This window comes from Bombus huntii, chromosome 9 (assembly GCF_024542735.1).
Source record: "Bombus huntii isolate Logan2020A chromosome 9, iyBomHunt1.1, whole genome shotgun sequence".
Classification (NCBI taxonomy): Eukaryota; Metazoa; Arthropoda; class Insecta; order Hymenoptera; family Apidae; genus Bombus; species Bombus huntii.
In genome coordinates this window covers 10,474,424-10,495,297 of record NC_066246.1, presented here as the reverse complement: position 1 = coordinate 10,495,297, position 20,874 = coordinate 10,474,424, and the positions used below count along the sequence as shown (strand labels likewise).

General features: G+C 35.9%; 2 protein-coding genes across 5 annotated transcripts in view; one reads left to right on the top strand and one right to left on the bottom strand.

Moving 5' to 3' along the window:
- The window catches only part of LOC126869717 (plexin-A4), a 426,446-nt gene that overhangs the window by 99,904 nt on the left and 305,668 nt on the right, over nt 1–20,874 (bottom strand). For both annotated transcript variants that reach the window (XM_050626597.1, XM_050626596.1), the window contains exon 3: nt 5,050–5,232. In XM_050626597.1, coding sequence (XP_050482554.1) covers nt 5,050–5,232 — 183 coding nt within the window. The remainder of the gene's footprint in view (nt 1–5,049; nt 5,233–20,874) is intronic.
- Nucleotides 1–20,874, top strand: part of LOC126869740 (PI-PLC X domain-containing protein 1-like) — a 276,559-nt gene that overhangs the window by 113,110 nt on the left and 142,575 nt on the right. The window lies entirely within an intron of this gene.

Sequence of the window (20,874 nt, the reverse complement as noted above, 5' to 3'; positions counted from 1 at the left end):
CGCATACATTCGGTTGAGTGTTTGCTAACCTACCATATGAAAATGAAACAGTCAAAGTTACTGAACTTCTCAGCAAATATAATCTAATCAAAATTAACCATCACAGTGTTAATTGATTAGAAAGAAACACTAAATTTCAACATGCCCTTACACATTAAACGAAACATTTCTCAAGTTGCTATACGAAAATTAAAGCATCCAATGTTACTGAACTTCTCTGCAAATATAGATTTAACCGAAACCAGCTAATCGTCACAGGTTTAATTAATCATAAACAGGCGAGGATTTTATTCGAAGCTAAATCGCCGACGAAACAAGCGGACAAACACGCGTAATCCAACGTGGTTATCATCGAATCTTCCAACAGAAACTCATAGAGCTCGATCATCAACCGTTCAACGCGAGGAGATTGCAGAACAAATTGAAGAAGGCTTCGGCCGGTAATTGTGATTAATTGGAAGGAATCCGCGGCGCGATTTTCCTAGAAATACAACGTGCTGGAACGATACCAAGAGAGGTAACGCCACCAGGCAGATCCATAATCTTGCGATCATTGCAAGCGTGTTTCCTTTTCCATCCCAGCGTTTCGAATCATCTAACGCCGGGACAGCGTACGTTCTGACGCGAGATTGCGGAACAAATCGGCGCGAATTTAGCCCCGGCGATCGTGATTAACCTTTACGCCGCTAAGGGTGACCATAGTCGCTCGTCATTAAGCGACTAGCCTGTAACTCTCGGTGCAATCGCCTATTGCAATCGTCCAACGAGATGTTGTTGCGCGATGCGCCTCTCTTGTTTGCACACACAGTTGAAACAATTAAATTCCTCTTCGTTCGTCATGTCGAATCGGAAAGAAATATTGAAAGCTCGTATATTGCCGATGTAATCGATCGTAGGAGTTTTTGCTCGTCGTTTTGTAAATCACTTTGAAACAGATTCCTATTAAATTGTCTATCTGCCTACCGGGCATATACAACTTTATTTATTTGTCCCGTAAAAATTGCAATTTAATGGTATAGAGTATAAGGAATTAATGGGTTGCCATTAGGATTTGTTTGACGATGTGTAAATAATGTCTTTGTAAGGATTGAACTTTTTTTTTAAGTAAGAGACAAGTCTATGATTACGAAACGATTGATAAAGATAAGAATTTCCTTAGACGTACCGACACTGGTATTGTTCAGTGACTCCAAGACATTGTATTTGACACTGTATGTACAGTATATAATAAGTGAAGAAATTTATTTTTAAACAAATACATGCATGAAACAGGAATTTTAGTGAAGATTTTTAGGAATAGCTAAAAGTGGAAAAATGTAACTTGTACCAAAGATGTCTTGATTGTTTGAGCCTTTTTCGAACAACCGTATTTCTCTCTTGCTAAGAAATTCTTTAAGTTTAAGGAAAGTATGGAATAATCATCCTTGTTGTAATTTCAAGTTTCGATCGTATACTAAACTTAAATTTAATACAGAAACCAATTAAATTTTCTCTGTTATCTTTGAACGACTAAAACAAACAGGTTTACTATCTTTTATATAAAAATACACATTTACAAGATGTACAATTTTTGTGTAAATATGTAATAACTGTGAAATATAAATGATAAAAAAATTACACCACCATTGCTAAAGGAGCAAACGCATTAACACGTTGACCGCCACGCGTGTTTTCAAAGAAATCTCCGTTAGGCCACGCGTACAGCAGTACCAAGCGTTCTCTGCTAGGTGCTCCCATCGATATTTTAGCAATGCAAATCCCTCAAGTGATGGTCTCAAGAATGATCTTTCGTTTCATTTGTTCGCAACATTAAAACCACTAGTCGTTGTTGAATATAATGAAGGAAAGTGTGGTATAGATTATTCCGGTTTCTTATGCCACCACAATTAGAAAAGGAATCAAATGGTACAGAAAACTTGGAATTCAATTCTTTCTAGGAATTTCTGTTGTAAACGCTTTGACGGTTTACAAAATTGCAACAAGAAAAAATATAAATATTAGAATATTTAGACAATTATTAGTTGCAAAATTATTAAGGTTGTCTGAAAATACAAAAAATCCTTGTCTTCGACGGAGTCAGCATAATATCGCCGTTCGGAAAAATGATTCCGGAAGAAGCATTAGACGCGCGTGCAAACTATGTTATGCAAATAAAAGACATCGAATGGACCGAACAAAGGCACAAAAGAATTTGAAGAAAACAACAACTTATTGTCCAAATTGTACCGACCAACCTCAACTATAGAATGTTTTAAATTTTTACATTCTAAATAATTTTTTTAATAAACCATTTTCGTATTTTTATTTTATAACAATTCAACTATCATTACAATGAATTATTAATTAACAATTTATTATTATGGAATATCTTTTCAAATACCTACAACGATCCTTCGCAAGTAGTCAAATAAGCGACACCCCAATATGGGTTACATGGCCTGACCAGAAACTGACAGAAATACAGGTGTCGTGGCGGTCAACGTGTTAAAACTTCTTTTGCGAGTTAAAACGAGTCCAAGACCGAGACATACAAATTCGAGGAACGTGCGCAACTTAAAGATCCCTCTTGGAAAAGAACGCTGATTATCCCAGCTTGATACGCTAAGGGTAAACCCCACTAAAGCTCTCATACTTTATGCCCAAAAAGCTTTTGACTCTGGCTACACATTTCTGCTGCAACGTTTTCCAGCCAGATCGTGTAACATAATTCTGAAAATAAAGCATCGGCGAGCAACGTAACGAGTTAGAGAAACCGGAAGAAATCGGAGAGGATTTAGCTAGGATAATCGTGATTAATCACGACAGATTCGAGAGGGCCAACGCGAGATATCGCGTTCCTGGAACTGCATCCACCGCGATAACGATCCGAACTACACTCCAGAATCATTTTTCCAGCGATCGTCTCGCGTAATTTCCTCTTTCCAACGTACTTTTTTCTTTTTCGGGTGTATCACCCAAGAGCCAATTACACGGCTCGCGTTACACGCGTTTGATTCACGATCTCTTGGTCGAATAATCGTGCGAATAGACTGTGGATTTTTTCTATATTTATTAAAAATTTGTAGATTTTCATGCAAAAAAACATGTAAAATGTCCACAGTACAATATTTATTAGAGTATATATATTTATTGGATGAAATTTCAATTTAGATCCCATTACCTATGTTCGTAGAGATAGAAAAATGCATAAGGATCCGCGGTTTAATCGTAATTAATTCGACGATTAAAAAGAATGTACACGATGGCATACAAAAGTGTATAAAATATCCAAAATAGGATAGTTCTTATAAGTAGACTGTGGATTTCATCTGTAATAAATTTCAAAGTGCAAAATTGCAAGGGATGCGTATCATGTGAAAAAATATATAAAGTATCTAACGTATAATGTTTTCTACGATACTTGACAAGTAAAGCAATTTTCCACCGAGGTAGAAATTCCACGCTTTTAACTGTATCCTCAAAAATATGAATTTACGTAGAAATCCGCGGTCTAATTACAATTTTTAGTAAACGAAACAAATTTCCATCTGGCTTGCGTTTCTTTAGTTACGTTCATAAAAATAGGAAAACGCAACGAGGAAAGCGCAACGATCAGGTAAGTTAGGTCGGGATATGCTAGTGTAGTTTCTATTCTGAAGTTTCGGAGCTGTTGAAGTTCGCGAGCCGGTCCACGGGACTCCATTAGGTTCGTTAAGCGTTAACGCTTCGCGAGCAACGATATTCCGTAATGGCTAACCTGCAGGCTAATGGAACGCGGGTAGAAAGCGGATTTCACTATAACCTCGATTCTGTCGTTCGCATTAATATCTATTGTGATTACTTTTGCTGGCGCCACTGCCGTCAGCTCGATTCGGGATTAATTATTACGCCGAAAGAGAGCAAGAGGCGGTATGGAAATCCAATGAGTTCGACCACTCGTAACTCGGGACAACGCTGATTTTATTGCTTCGCTGCTTCCATTCTGACTCTGATTAGTTTTTGTGAGAGAAATGGTAGGTCGGCGTATCCGAAAATTTTGAGTGAGGAATGTATTATTCTTTTTTACTACGAAGGGCGTATATTGCAGGATGAAATGAAATTTTTTGAACGTCACCAGATTTTGCGACTGTTTCTGATGTTTCTGTTTTAACGCACAGTTTCTATCTAATTTTACTGTAGGTTGATTAACTCGTTCTCAATATCGAGCAATATAGTTAAATACAAGACAAAAATATCCTCGAGTAATTATTTGTTAGGAAAATGTATAAAATAAACGTATACGTTCTCTGTAATATAGAATTACTTTTATTTTCATTTATGTATCGTGCCAAACATTGTACGATAATTAATCTTGCATGTACTATTTTTTACTTTTTACGTATTACTCAGAAGATGCAAGTAGAATAAATGTATGTGGACAGATGTCTATGTTACTAATTGTGCTCTATAATGAAACAGGTTAGTATCATCTAACGAATAAGATTCCACAAGTTAGAATAATTATCTATGGAATTCACTACAGACTTAAAGAAAAATGAAAAGAGAAAAAAGAAAGACAATAAAGGGATGCATACAAATTGAGAGATTAGTATAAACTTATTTCCCGTTAAATTATGGAACAAGAAATAGAACTTTCAATATAAAAATATTGCTTGGCATTTACAAGGACATAAATGAATATTTTAAAATTCTTAATCACTCGCTACCTTTTTTTCATTGTATTTCACCTTCCTATATTCGTATCATTATAACGATTCTCTGTATTAAAAAGGGCTTATAAAACGAGCCACTCGCGGTAGAAACATCAAGCGTACAAGGGAAAAAAATAGAACACGACGCGGAGAGCAGTGGCTTCAATGTAAAGAATCGACGCATTGTCCAGGGTGAAAGGTCAAAGAGCGTTAAAAATACTGAGCTGGTCGAGGGTCATTATGGAAGAATTAGATTGTGGAAAATATGCAGCGAGCAGATAACGAACGTACAAGGTTGGCCTAATGAAACAGCTCCGGTACCGTTCGAGCGCCTCTTGCTCTTCTTCGATCGACGAGATAAAGAGTATCGTGCACTGACCTTCTTCAGGTGACCCTCGCTCGTGCCCACGAAGACGACCGTGTAGTCGCCGGTCGAGGTAGCAGCGACCGCCGTCAGATGTGTATCGAAAGTGAGCACAGGGGTTCCCTCCATCGGATCTTCGCCTCCCAGAGGTGTGTTCACGTCCAGACCGCAGAAATCCTCGCCAATCGTTTGCAGTTTCTGTAATCAGAGATAAAACGAAATCGTCGTCAGTTCGGAGTTTGTTGATTCCATGAGCAGAAATTTGGAACGAGCGACTATATATGTGTTTTATTGTATATTGGATTCTGAAGATTTTAGTTTTGAAAGTTTCAGAGATGTGAGTGTGAAAATATAGAAGTTAAGACGTTTGGGACGTTAGAAATTAAATGTAGAATTAGAAAATTTGAAAATTTTCAAATTAGGAAATTTGAACGATAAAATTGGAAAATTTGAAATAGCTTAAAAATTTGACAATTTAGTATATCGACAAACAAGAAATTTCAAAGTTTGAAGATTTTTAAAATTAAAAAATTTGGAAACCGAGAAAGATCGAGTAACGCGAATATGAAAATTAAGAGATCTTCAAAGATGTTTAAATCTAAGCACATGAAAATAGGAAAATAGCAATTTATAATGATTTGAGATTTCAAAAGATATTTAACAGGAACAAAACGCTATGTTACATTAATCAGCGTATCTTTCTGTGAATCTTTTCACCGTGAAACAAGTATATTAATAATAATTGCAACTTATTATTATACGCTGAAGATTGTAACAGGTGAAGCAATTAGCTGTAATGTACACTGTTTACATGACAAACAACGGTAACTAATAGCGCTTGTTATGAGGTGCGCTCCTTATTTTATATTTACAGACTAAATGCACCGTCACTCGTGAATATTTAAAATTTATTTTATCTATATTCGCGCTGATTAACAAACTCGTGCAGTCAAAAATATCATCTCCTTCCTTCGTTAAAGTTTTCAGTAGAGGACGATAAAAATAAGCTTCTAGAGACATCGGTTATCGATTTTGCAAAGTTTTGTTTGAGTATCGACAGTCTTCTAAGTTTCTGACATGTCAACGGCTATTAAAAAGCAGCAAGAAGCTCCGAGTTTACCAAGTTTTAATTAAGATCCGAACTTTTCCTACTCATGAATGTCTAAATCAAGAAGTATCAAGGTAAATGAATATGCGAACGGAAAATCGCGAAACTGGGAAAAATGTCACGCTTCTATCAAGAACTTTTTTATACGTTACGTTAATCTTAAACTATTCTTAGAAACGTTGATCTTACAGCTTAAGGATCTTCTACGTTATATCACATAGTAATATATGAAATACATTATTATTCGTCTGAATTTTAATATAATTATCTTCAGAGTTAATAGCAACAATAATGTACTATAAGATTGAATATACAGAAGTTGTAATCATTTCATTCAAATCTAACCGAATTTAGCGAAATGTTTAAAAAATGAACACTATTAAAAATACTTGTAATACTATCATTAATTATACTATTATTAAAAATAATATCTCTTGAGTATTAAAACCAAGCATCAGCTATTAGTATAAGTGAAATTACTTAGGACATTGACTTCGGAAACATAGATGAAGATCACTGAAATCGATATGCTATGTCCTCTTCTATATTATTACTAAATATTCATTTCAAAGAATCCAATCTATTATAATATCCCTATAAACTAAATAATTATAATAAAATCTATATTAAAAAATGAATATAATATATTAAAATTAAAAATAAAAATTAAAAAATAAATATAATAAAATCTCTTGAGAATTAAAGCCAAGCGTCAGGAATTAGTATAAGTGAAATTACTTAGGACATTGACTTCGGAAACATAGATGAAGATCACTGAAATCGATATGCTATGTCCTCTTCTATATTATTACTAAATATTCATTTCAAAGAATCCAATCTATTATAATATCCCTATAAACTAAATAATTATAATAAAATCTATATTAAAAAATGAATATAATATATTAAAATTAAAAATAAAAATTAAAAAATAAATATAATAAAATCTCTTGAGAATTAAAGCCAAGCGTCAGGAATTAGTATATGTGAAATTACTTAGGACATTGACTTCGGAAACATAGATGAAGATCACTGAAATCGATATGCTATATCCTCTTCTGTATTACTACTAAATATTCATCTTAAAGAATCCAATCTATCATAATATCCCTATAAACCTACTCTTACAATCTTTCAAACTTCAATTATCTGATTTTACCTCATAAGGTTATCAATTCTCCTAATCAACTCTCTCATATTAACCAAGGCCAAACCGCAAATCAAATCACGAAAATCGCGTATTAGATTCCGCGTTCCTAAGCAATAGAGACATCGTACGCATAAATAGCTTCTTCCTATCATACCTTGCACCCTCTTATCTCTAATCGTAGAGACCTTGCGGCGGCATGATTAAATCGCCAGATGATAAGTTCACAGCGACGACCGTGTGAATCCCGCGTGTACTGTTTCATAGCTGGGAAGGTATGCACATCTTATTGATTTACGATGGCTATAGGAAGTATTGGTACGCAATTGTACTGGCAATAAAATATATCACTGTATTGACGAGGCAATGTCTTATGGGGAATTAATTTATAAATACGATACAATTCCTAATAAAAAAATGTCTGCTTGGTTATTTCTGATAGATCTAATTATATAGCAATTATTAAAGCAGACACTCGTATTAGCCTAAACTGTCACGTAAATGCTAACTTTATGGCATATTAATATATAGAACAATCTATGAGCAGATGAATTTTTATGAATGAAATATCTGCGTATCTTTTGTATTAACGAATAATAAATAATAATAAAATATCAAATTATAAAAAGGTTCGATTTCAGAGAAAATACAACGTAAACGATAGTCATTGTTGTTTGTTTTTTACCAAACAGGAGAGCGCATGCAATTCAGATGCTACGGCTATTTATCAGTTTCTGTAAAACGGATCGAGATGAAACATAGCCTGTTTTCTTTCCCGGACACCGTTCAAACCTGTTCAGTAGTTTTTACGTGATGCGAGTACAAACATACAAACAAACAAATACAGATAAAAATATTCCAAAAATTAGTTTTTTCGACTTCGTAGCTTACGAGCTGTTCCTGGATGATTGTTTTATTTACTTTTTACTCGATGTACAGACATATTACTGTCTTATTGTATGTACAGATACACTGTCGTGAACAAATATGAACTCAACCCCATTTTTAGATTCTTCATAATATTAAAACAAAAACTGACAAAACCGTTTATATAATATCATATTATAATATAATACAACAATCAAAGTTTTCTTATTTTTATCTCTTCTTTTCTTATCGTTTTCTTATTAAGTCTAGATAAAGTGAAATGTTCCTTAAAATTGTGTTTTCGGCTGTGAAAAAATATTAACTCAACGTTAGTTTTGTTACGTTTTTATTCACTATATACTAAGTTTTTTGTCTATGCAGATTTTATTCTCTTTTTAAGTTCAACGATATTTCCCAAAGGTGGCTTTTTCTGATCATAAACTTTTCTAGCTAGAATTCCCTACAGGTTTTTGAGGGTCAATGCTGGCCATAGTAATAATTGTATTCCGAAATATTGGAACCACCTTTTTTTGTAGTGACGGTTGTATGAATGGAAGCATTGTCTTGACGAAAAATTGTCCTTTTATCTTTTATTTCGGCTATAAAAGACAATAGTTCGCCATGTAACATTTCCTCATATTCTATAACGTTTTATCTATGCTTTACAAAAGCAATTTCACTTAACATATCTAGGCATAGTCAGTCATGTCTCTTGCAGATATTAAAGAAATAATATCGAAAATGTGTTTGAGTCTATAATTATTCACAGCAACTGTATCAGCACAGTCATTTCACAGCATAAAATTGTATATACTTTAATTCGACCGAGTAACTCGTAAACAGTAGAATATCAATTCAGAAAGACGTATCTACGTCCTAGCAATTATTTTTCTCAAAATAAGCAAATGTTTGGTGATTATGAGCGCGAGTGTACAAATAAAACCATGCGAGGTGACGACGAACGACAGAAAGCAGCATCGTCCCTTATCACGTGCCGTTCCTCTGCTCGTTTTTTCGACTCAAAGATGCTTGAAAAACAGAAGGACGTTGATTCGTTTGTGATTTCCTCTGGACGTGATTTTCATTACGGGAAAACAAGGTTATCGTGGGTTATCGTTCGCGAGCGGAAACCATGAAAAGTATTCAGCTGGTGAAATATCACCGCGAACCAAGCTACGATAAATTATCGTAGTGTCGGCAATTAATTCTTGGCGGCGTAGTGGCGATTAATCGTGTCGCGCGACCAGATGCGATACTTTATTGCCCTTGGTGCCGAACCTTCCTCTCGTTGCGTTGCTTTCAGACGAGCGCAAGAAGTCTCTCGCCACCCGCGGACTTGCAGTTCCTTCCTTCCAACTTCGAACGTACCTTCGCTCAGTGAAATCGTCTCCAGTTTCGCGGTGATATTCGCCGTGACAGTCTGGTTGAATGCCACGCGGCTTTTTGTTGCGGGAGGAGCACCGAGTTTTGGTCTCTTCCGGACCATGGCCGGGGACGTTGATTTAATTGCGCTGAAGTTACGATTAATTTCGCAGGTCGCGAGTTGAGCAACTTAGGATAAAGTTGGGATGCTGAAAATGTTTGTCTCTTTTTTTGTGAGACAGAAAGAGAAGACGGTAAAGTGGATTGTACGGTGGTTTTCTTGCGGAAGTTAATACGTCTGGAAAACTGTTGTATCTATTTTCGTAAGTGTCGCTAAATTTATATAGTTCTTCGATGCAATACAATACAATATGTCAGTTAACTAAACGATAAATGGATGTATTTGTTTCTGGGATAACTGGCGTTGAACGTCACTACGCTATGTCTTTTTATAAAAATATCAGAAGATATACATTTTCATTGATAAAAGGTTTCTTCATCGCAGCTTCAAGAAATCATCACGTGACGAAGTAGACGCACTGACAAGTATCTCCAAAATTTTGTCAGACGTTTCACAAACCTAAGACAGTACGAAAATGACGAAATAATTTTCAATTTTTATATAAACAAGAAAAAGAATTAAAACGGTTGCGCTAAAAAAAATCAATACACTATTTTTGACAGTAGAAAAATCAAGAACATTTAATATTACCTTAAAGCGATCCATCAATCTATCCGAGTTCAATATCCTATCCAATTAAATAGAAAAGAAGAAAAACTGTCTTGAAAATCGTCGCGAATTAGCCGGCGGCTTAATGAAAGTCAAACCATCGCCGGGATTCAGTTGATTCAGCAGAAACTCTTCCATGAGTCGTTCTACGAATGCCGAGCAAACTGACAGGGGATGCTACCCTCGCCCATACCTCGCCGCACACATACATCCATATTTACACATATTTTCTCACAAACGAGCTAAAACGTTGAAATCTTCGCACACACATTCACATAACCAGGAGAGGTCAATACATCGACGAGCAGAGGTGGAAAGCCCCGGTTTCGGTGAGACCACTCTCAAGTCAGCTCTATTTACATTCCAGGGTTGCTTTCGCCACCCTGTATACACTGCACCGAACAATTATTTGCATTCCTGGTGCTAATACGCCGCCGACGTTAACGGAAGGGGCGTTGCAGTACACTTTCGCTTCGCAACACCACGTTCCACCTTTCTTCCTCTCTCTTCCATCGAATTCTCCATCTTCGGCCAACTTCCTTCTTCCTTCCGTTAGAAAGAGCCAGGCTCGAACAAACAATGGTTATGGTAAAACAACGAGGCTCTCTATTGAAAATGCGCCTAATGCAGCCATCAACACAAAATGGAGGCTCGTTACTACGCGTTCTTTGCTCCTTTTTTTTTTTTGCTTCTGCCCTCTCCCTTTCGCCTTAACTCGGAAAATTGGAGTAACGACGCGTTAGCTGACTCGCTTCTCGCGAACTGCTGGGAAAACGAGTCGACCGAATGGTCTGGAATATATCCTTTCTTTATCTTGTCCTTCTTTTTTCTTTTTATATTTTATTTCTTATTTCTTTGAGCAAACGGGTGAAAATGGCGAGTAAAGGATGCGCAGCTGTGTGCACGTGCGCGCGATACGGTGATTAATTTACACGTGTCCTGTTTCAATGGGAATCGTTTGATTACGAGCACTCGCAGGATCGTTTGTCCGTGGCTTTTCATTAAATACGATGATCCGCCAGAGAACTCTCGATAGTTAACGGAGTTATCGATGTTAGGATATCCTGGCTCGTATGAACCGTTTGTGAAGCGTTTTCTATTCGTTAATGATCCACACATATGCACATGGCAAAAGTGTTCGCGATTGTAATTGGATCAATTAAAAGAGCATCGAGGTACATCGAGTTTTTGGGATTATTTTTGTGCGATGAGTTTGTTGAGATTTCTTATTAATTAATTTGGTAATTGCTTGGTAAAGTTTCATGTTTTTATGCACATAGCCGAATTAATTAAATTTAAATAGAGATTTGTAGTGGAATAAGTTTATCTTATATTCTATGCATATGTATGCGCGTAATAATAAATATAAGCTTGTGAATTATTAACATTTCGGTAGTACGGCGTTTTCAAGCGAGAAATCTACTTTACGGTAACGCTTAAAAATATATCTAAATGCGACGATATTAAATAGCATTAAATGTTGTAATGTCAATATTAACGTCGAATATTAAAGCTTGCGTGCACAAAGTGTGGAAACGAAATAAATTACGTATATTTCTCTACAGTTGATGCAACGCTACAGCTTTATATTTTCTGTTAGCTTAATATTCATTAATGTAATGAATTCGTGTTTCGTGTTGCAATTAAACCCACAAGCACCAGGGACTGATTTGCTAAATACATTAATTAGAATAATTAGAAAACTCCTGTTTTGGTCTTTCGATCTTTCTGCAAACTACATCGAACGTGACTTCATTTCATCAAAAATCAATTTAACCTCGTTTTAACGTTCTTAATCGATTGAATTTTTCAATTAGTGTTTCCTCAATCGATATTTATTAATTTTGGTAATTTACGATTTAGAAAGTTTCTACCTAGTAACGCTGCCCGCATCGTGTAAAATGATCTAGTTTGTAAATATGTCGAGTTCATTTACAATTTCGTACAGTATCTCTACATTTTTCCGCCTTTTAATAAAATTACGTAGTTTCGCTATGAACATCATTATGAGATGAGACATCAGCTGCTTATGAAAAGACGTAATTTCACGTGAACGGCCGAGTCAACGATGGAATCTCTCGTATACCACTTCTTAATTCTGTTCCAGCGCAGTGAAAGAAGGAAAGACTAAAAAAAAAAGTTATACACAATCCCGGGATCCTCTAATTATTTTCAGCGGCGCGCTATGCCGCCGTCGAACTCCAGCGAAATCTGATTTACCTGTAACCGGCAAACAATTCAGCTTCGGCGTGCAGGGACTTCATTAAAATTTAACGAACGCCGCTCATTTGCCGGTCTCTTGGCGTGCGCATGCCGCGTGAAACTGTGTCGAAATAAAAGCGGACGCGACGAGTGAATCGAGCGTATGCTATGTTCCCTTGGTCCATCTCCTTCCAGCGCCGACACACTTCCTACACCTTTATATCGCATCATATATTCTGTAAGCAGCGGCGTGATAAAGAAAAACGATATAATCAGAAAGATATCATGAATTCTGCTAATAGTGCCGAGAAGATCACATTTCTATACTATTTTACGAACTCTATCGTTAATCCAGGGAAAGAGAAGCATAAAGAAGAAAAAATAAAAAGAAAGGAGAGGAGAAGTAAACGAAAGAAAAGTAATCGTCACTATATCGTGTCATAAACTATGTCAGCAACCTCAAAAGAAAAAAAAAAAAAAAAAAGAAAAGAAAAAGATAGAAGGAAAGGAAAAGAAATAATCGACATTTCTATAAGACAGTAAAATCTCAGAATTATCCTCCAATCAGGAACATTGAAAACGATGTGACTGTAAACAATGAGTTAAAAAACAAAAAGATATTTGATCGTTTTATACCGTGTCGTGAACTTTGCTAGCAACGTTCAAAAAAGAACGGGAAAGAAAAAAGAAATAATCGACACTCGTACAACCACATCGTGAACTCTGTCAGTAATCCCAGAAAAAAGAAGAAACTAGGACTTGGACGAGGAAGTAATCGACATCACCGTCGTGGACTCTGCTAACAATCCCAAAAAAAAGTTAAAAAAAAGCAAAACGATACCTGATCACTGATACCACATCATGAACTTTGTCAGCGTTTGCGAAAAAAAGCGAAACGTAAGAAGAAATAATCGGCATCATTCTATCATATCATAAACTCCGTCACCTCTGTCTGTAATCTCGAAAGAAAAAAGAAAAGGAAGTAATCGACATATCTATACTACCATCATGAATTCTGCTAACAATCCTGAAAAAAAGAAAAAAAGAGGGGGAAGAGACATTCTTATACCACGTCGTGAACCCTGCCAGCAATTCTGTAAAAAGAACGAAAGAAAAGAAGAAATAATCGACGCCCCTGCATACTATGCCATGAATTCTGTTAGCAACGTCGAAAAAAGGAAAGAAAAAGGATTAATCGACGCCCCTATGCCACGCAACGAATTTTATCAGCGACGCCGAAAAAAAAAAAGAAGTATAGTACGAGAATGACGAAAGGAAATATAATCAACAGGACGATAACTGAAATGCAACGTCAAAGGCATGTCGAATCGTAGAACGCGCAATTAATGCTGGTAGGGTAGGGCGTTGCTCGATGGTGGCCTTGTGACATTTTACCCCGTCGTGCGTCTGTAGGTACGCGCGTCCACGACTAATCAGCACGGCTAATTATCATGCGTCAACTCTGCGACATCCTATAAGCGACGTCAATATACGGATAACTTTCGACGCGTACACCGATCACGGTGCTACGTCTGCTTTTTTGCGCTTGCCGCGGTAAATTCGACGAGGAACATCCAGGAAGAAGTTTCGCGGATGAAAGTTCTGTAATTGGAGGGAAGACGGGGTGGTTCGAAGTATAACGAAGTAAGTAACCAGGAGTACAGGAGAAATCATCTTTTTGTGCGACTATTAGGAAGTTTAGCAAGGGAAATTTTTAAGTATTTTATTTCCTCGCGAGTTTAAAAAAGGGGTAATTGGGGGTAAGTTATTTATGACATAGTGTAAGGGAGCTTCGAAGCAATTTACTTTTTATGTGACTGGTATCGATATCACGTATAGTAATTTGATAAATATGTAATATTAATTACAGTATGTTTTAGTCGGAGTTTGATAGAATTTCGTTTAGATAAATGAGATGTCGGTAGTTAAGACCGAAAGAATCCGGTTGGCCTTAATTAAGGTTTAAGAAAAGTGAAAGCAATAAGTGACGGCATAATAATTGGTTGTTAATAATTATGGGTAATACAGGTGATTTATTGTATCGTTACTTTATAACTTACACTTTTTTAGGCCTTAATTACTGACGTCCAATTCAAACCCGACGAAGTTTGTGGAACCCCAATTAAAACACGCTGGTGTTACATATTTACAAAATTAACAGCACATTCATTTTTATACAAAAGTGCGACATAAGTAATAAATTAAAATTTCTTTCTGGAAGGTATTTCAAACAAAAAGAGACGTTCCAATTTTTTAAGATGCTATTCTCTCCTTACTTTTAGCTTTTAGAATTTGCTGTTAGAAAAAACCTCTTGACAATTACTTAAAAAATTATATAGATAAATAGGAATATCGTCAAGTAAGTCTGAATATGTTTTGAATTTTCGAAAGTGTAAATCCAAAAAATGTCATTGAAAGAAGAGGATAGCATGGAGTGTTAAAAACCTACAAAGAGAAGAAAACTTGGCTTTTTGACTAACGATAAGCAAACACTGTCAGAAGGATTAAAATCAACCACAGGTTCGCTAATGTTATCGAGAATATTCGCCATAAAGAAATGCTTATAGGGAATTATCGAGCAAGCCGATTAAAATAATTGAACAATATCTCATGAAATTCATATCTTTCATACATGTTACGAAACTTTGATAGATACAGATATTACTATATTAATCGGAATATTTCGTTCCCCGTAATTAATCACGAACGTGTTCCAATTATTTTGGTATTCTCTTCACCGTTCTGCTAACTTACTTTTTATTCAGTCAAAAGAAGATGAATCTCTCTGATAGCAACAGCACACGAACGGTTTGGATAATGTTGTGGCGTGTAACGGAGAAGCGGCGAAAGAAAACAGAGCTCGCTATACCTCATAATCTCCGTATCGAAACAATCGAAAGGGGCCGGTTCATTAATTTTCCCGCCTTCATTTCCCGTTCGCGTTCTCCGGCGCAACGAAACCGCTTTTACAAATTCCCAGCGAGCGGGCAAGGGAGGGGGCAGTTTCGAGCTGTCGTTATTTCGTTTACGTCAAAAGCACGTTCAAGTGCAAATTGTGCAAAATCGACGGACGGGAGGGGAAAGTCTGGAGGGTAGAGGGAAGAGGTGAATGAAGGGGAAAACTCGTTACAAAACGCTACGAATCGTAATCAAACGGGGGATTGGAGAGAGCGGCAGCGGCGAAAATCTAAAACAGGTTCCCAGATTTTAATTCGCCGCAATTGCGTTAATTGAATTCTCGTGATACCGTAAACCGAGAAACGCGAAAAATGAAATGAAACAAAGAAATAAAAAGAGAAAAGGAAGGAAAAAGCGGAAAGTAGGGGGGGGGGGAAATAAAAAGGAGGGAAAAACGAAGGACAAAAAGTAGAGAAAAATTGATACCGGTACGTAGCAGCGGACCGAATGAAAACGTTGGAAATTCTAGCGAATTTATCGCCGCGTTTTTCTCTTCATTTTCTTTGCCGACTATCTTCGCCTCCACCCACGCGTGGACAGAATTTCTGCTCGTCGGAAAACGCTTCAGATTTGTTTCCATGGTGGCGGGGGTTTGTAATCGAGGATTGCGGTTTCGAGAAAAGCGTCTGTCACGCGCAACCGATCGATACGCTTTTCCCGCAATCTTCTTCTCAGCTTTTACGCTCGTTCTATCTTCCCGCGAGTTTCTCGGATCCCTCTTTTCCCGTCGTCTCGTCGTTCTTCGCTGTCATACATCGTGGCTCGTCCATCCGCATATTTCCAGCCGGATATCCCGACAAGGGGACAAATTTTATCACCACAAACATCCGGCGAATCCAATGACAATACAAAAGTCATGATAAGGAGGAAGTAGAGGGGGTTTCTGGATAGCTGTATCTTGTTCAAGACGCGTCAGTTCCCTAGTCGACGTAAAATTACTTATCACTTCGTCATTCGAATATCAATGTGCTTCGTTACAATAGTCGTATAAATAGCCTGTTGAGATTTATCGAATTTGTTATTGTAACGTGAAGTTTGAGATTAAATTGTCTGCTTGTCAGGCTACTGTGCTATCAGTTGTTGATTATTCGACTGTGGGGAAATTGGATATAGCGAGAGAGAAGAATGTAGCTGACGATACCGATAACTAAAGAAAGGAGTGTTCTATGATATGTGCTGGTAACTATGGTATGGTTAAAGGAATGTCAAATAGTATACTTTGTTAAACAATTAATCATTCAGTGGATAATTTTGTGATGCAAGTATGTACATATATGATGTACTTCGTTTACAGTTTTCTAAATTCAATTATAATATGGTGTTTGTTTCATTAATTTACACAGATTTAGTATTATAGCGAGAAATATGTGTTATTGAGAATATACATTATAAGATATATATGTGTTGAAAATTTATGACTCTCTAATGCCGTCTTTTGTATACTTATCAAATAGACAATGATAATTTCTAGAATTTTTGTATTACTTAAATTCTTCGTTTGTTTCTTCAACCTTTGTTTTAAACGAATAGCACTGATACATTCATATTTGTATATATGCTATTTTATTGTTTACATCGATCAAAGTACAGAACACGTGGTATAATACCATTAAAAAATTGATCATTCTGTACCGATAAATTGTTGAAGGATTTCTCCGTCAAGGAGATAATTTAGTATATTCCTAAGTCCTTACAAAACGTCGCATCGTGATCTCATTTAAATAAATCAGATAACGCCTAACGCAAGGGATAACGATATCGAAATCCAACTTCTGCAAACTGAACTCTCCGAGAAAATCCTGATATAAAAATACTCTTACATGTGTCGGCACGACGAGATTTTTCATCCGGCAGAGGAAAAGACCATTCGCCATTTTTCTTGACAAACAGTTGGGAAAGAGGCTTCCAACTTCTTTTTTTTTCTTCCGTTAATAGCATTCCTGTTTCACGTCGAAACGTTGAAATTTTGCGAGAAGAAGAAAGAGACAAATTGCGAATCGTACGTGAAATCGGCTTTACATTTCCGAAATATTTGCACTCTGTCGATTTGACAACTGAAAACTGATACAAACTTGATTCAACCCCTTGAAAAAGGCGATTCACTTTTCGTGGCTTGTTTGGCAACGAATAAATAGTTTTAACAGGAATATTTCGCAATCTCTCGAAAATTATTTTCTATCGATGAACTCTTTTCAACGAACATAAATAAAACAAAATAAACAATATTTAAATATACAAATGCACCCAAGCGTACATGTGTTCGCATACAAAATACGTACTTGTATGTACACATACATTTCGGCTATATACACGTGTGCAAATGTTAGTGTAAACTGAAACGCACTATCGTTTTCAAATTGAATCACGTTGGGGATTAAGCGAACTCGTGCAAGTTGAACATTTTTGTTGGAAATTAAGCGGCGCACAGTGCGGCATTTGAATGAGGATTCGGTACAAAAATCAAAATTCGCTGACCACGTTCGCACGTTCACAGTTCACGTTCGCACGTTCTACAGGATGGCATTTGGACGAGGATTCGGGGCAAAGATCAGCAAATGCATATAATATGCAGTTTTCCTGAAATTTGATATCAGGGGATTCGGCGTGAGTAAAAGATTGTTTATCAAATGTTTGTTATTATTTTCCTTGCTCCTTGCTTTCGTAAATATCATGGAGAAATCATTTATCTTTCCACTAGTTTCATCACATATTGTGCTGACATTTAGCGAAGAAAAATTTTGTTTAACTTTTAAAATTTTCTTGGAATAAGTGTGTTGAGAAATTCATTCCTCAACCAGATTACGAACGGATTGCACTAAAAAAATTAAGAACATGCAGTGCAGCAGATTGTAGCAAGGGAAATTACGTGGCAATGCAATATGATATCTTCTTGACATAGAAAAATTAAAAACAGGATGGCTTGAACCGTTTTTTTGAATTGGTCTTTAAAGAAAGAAAGAAATTTTTAAATCGGAAATTAAAATGATACCATATTCTCCATATTCAAATTCTCCATATTTAACGTGTAACAAACAATATTTAACGAGAATTAACGAACAAGAATATATAATGAATGAGTGACCTGATTTTCAAATGATTAGATTTGGATGTACAAACGATCTTTATTCATTCTCTTACCAAATCATACAGACTGATGATATCATCGAATAATAATTTAGATTTTGGTGCATTGCATGACGCACTGGCGCGGCGTCGCGACGGAAAGCGATTATAAATTTGAGAAAAAGTAAACAGGAGAAAACGATTTCTTTCGAATTCCGTCTAATTTATTCTCTACAAATATTCATTTCAAATTAGCCTGGCCTATCGTATATTTCAATTAACATTTTCGACAATTTTATGTGCGTATATATAATTTTTTAAGGTAATATCAAATTTTCCTGTATTTGTATTTAATTCGAATGTGAAAGTGTTCTTCATTGTGAAATATTGTGAAAAGATATAAATATTGTAATTTTTACATGGAATTTCATTTATCGTTAGAGTCGTACGATATTTTATTAAATTTAAATTTAATAACAGAGAAAGTGTTACAATATTTGTACGACTGATAAAGAATATAGGAAATTTAAATTTCGTTATAGCATTGTTATATAGGTTTAATTAAATCTAAATACTCGTTTCATTATTATGTGCCGATATATCGCTTATCGATTGAATGCTTCACTTATTTCCTCTACGTACATAAAGATAGCGAAACAGAAACACTATTGTTTATGCAATTAATGTTCGTGAAAGCGTGGCCAATTTAATTTTTCGAGTTTCACCCAGAATATTTGCTCGTGCGTTCTATAAATTATACAATTTTCAGTCGTTGCTATATAAATTTATCAGTCAACTATGTACATTCGCGTCAACGCGCACAGTTTCGAAGTAGCGGATCAACAAAGCGATCGAGTTGCAAGAATATATACTTCCGCTCGGTTTCTGCTTTCAGGATGAATATTCGTATCTTGACCTGTCAGACCGATACAAGGCTTTGTATTTTCCTCGATACAAAGGCGGAAATAACAGGACTCGAAACGTCGAGCACTTTTCCCCAATATCTATCTTTGTCTTTCGAATAAACTCGTAGAGAACAGATATTTGATGGAAAGGAAATGGGTTATGGAAATATGATTAATCGTTTCACGATAGTACTGCTTTATTTCCCATTGTGATTTCTTTATTCGAATAATTCGCTAGCTAAACACGTATAAATTTCTCGATCGTATCAACATGCACGGAATAAAAGTTATATAAAAATCAACCATATTAGTGATATAAAAGTCACCGATATTCAAATTATAAATTTTCTGTTCTAACTAACATCCGACAGTTTGATTCCATTTCCTTCTTCTTTTTTTTTTCTTTTTTTTTATATATGGAAATGCTTTGGACAGACTTCATGATCAAATGAAAAGCAATTTTTTTATTCAGCGGATATTAAACATGATGCGTTTCGATACAATTTATTTCTATAAATTTTCAGAGAAGAATAAAGTAAAATACATGGATACTTTGATCCAATTTCACGAGAATTTTCAGTACTGCTCGTGTATTTGTTTTTTGTTGAAACATGAAACGATACGAGGGTACTTGGACGCGAATCGCACAGATATTAAATCTGGTGGCTAGATGTTCGGGTGCCGATGACCCTCGGATACGGGGTTGCACGTTATTTCTTTCGTCGGCCTCGAAATTGGAATCCTCGACTTCGCAACAGACACCGACGGCAGAGTTGGTAAATATGGTTTATGAGCTTGGCCACTATTTCCTATTAACGCTTTCAAGACTGAATTATGAAACATGCGTAAAGTACGGTAGGTAATTGGAAATATATTACGGTAAACGTTGCCACGATCGCGCAAAAGTAACACGAGGAAATTATTTATCGCGTTGTAAAATTGCACAGTCGCGCCTAGTTATATACTCGTCCCATTATTTTTTGCTTCTGTTATGAATAAGGTGTTTCCTTAAGTCTGGTCATATACGAATGAAATATCTGCTTAAAATATTATTTTACATTTTACTCCTCTTACGAAAATAAATAATTATCATATCTACTACATGGCAAAACGAATCAATATTAATATGCAATACGTAAATCATCTAATTAAATAGATTATCTTACTAAATAAAACTTGGGTTCTTTTCAAGAAACGTTTAGCTTCGAGAAATATTGAAGTTAAAAGTAGACATCATTTGCTATTTTATTTGCGTCTTTGCAGAAATCTCTAGTTACTTTGACTTGTGAAACTTACAGAATAACAAAAGCAAAAGAAATTGTTACTGCGAGTAAAGACGTTACCCACCAAAAAGAAATATTTATGAAGTCTTAAAGACATTCTTCAATAATATTTTATACTTTCTAAAAATCTTGGACAAAGGATGAAGAAAGATTTAGCTGTTGTATTGTTAGATGACACGAACAGAGAGGCTGTGGTAATTGTCTGACGCGCGAGG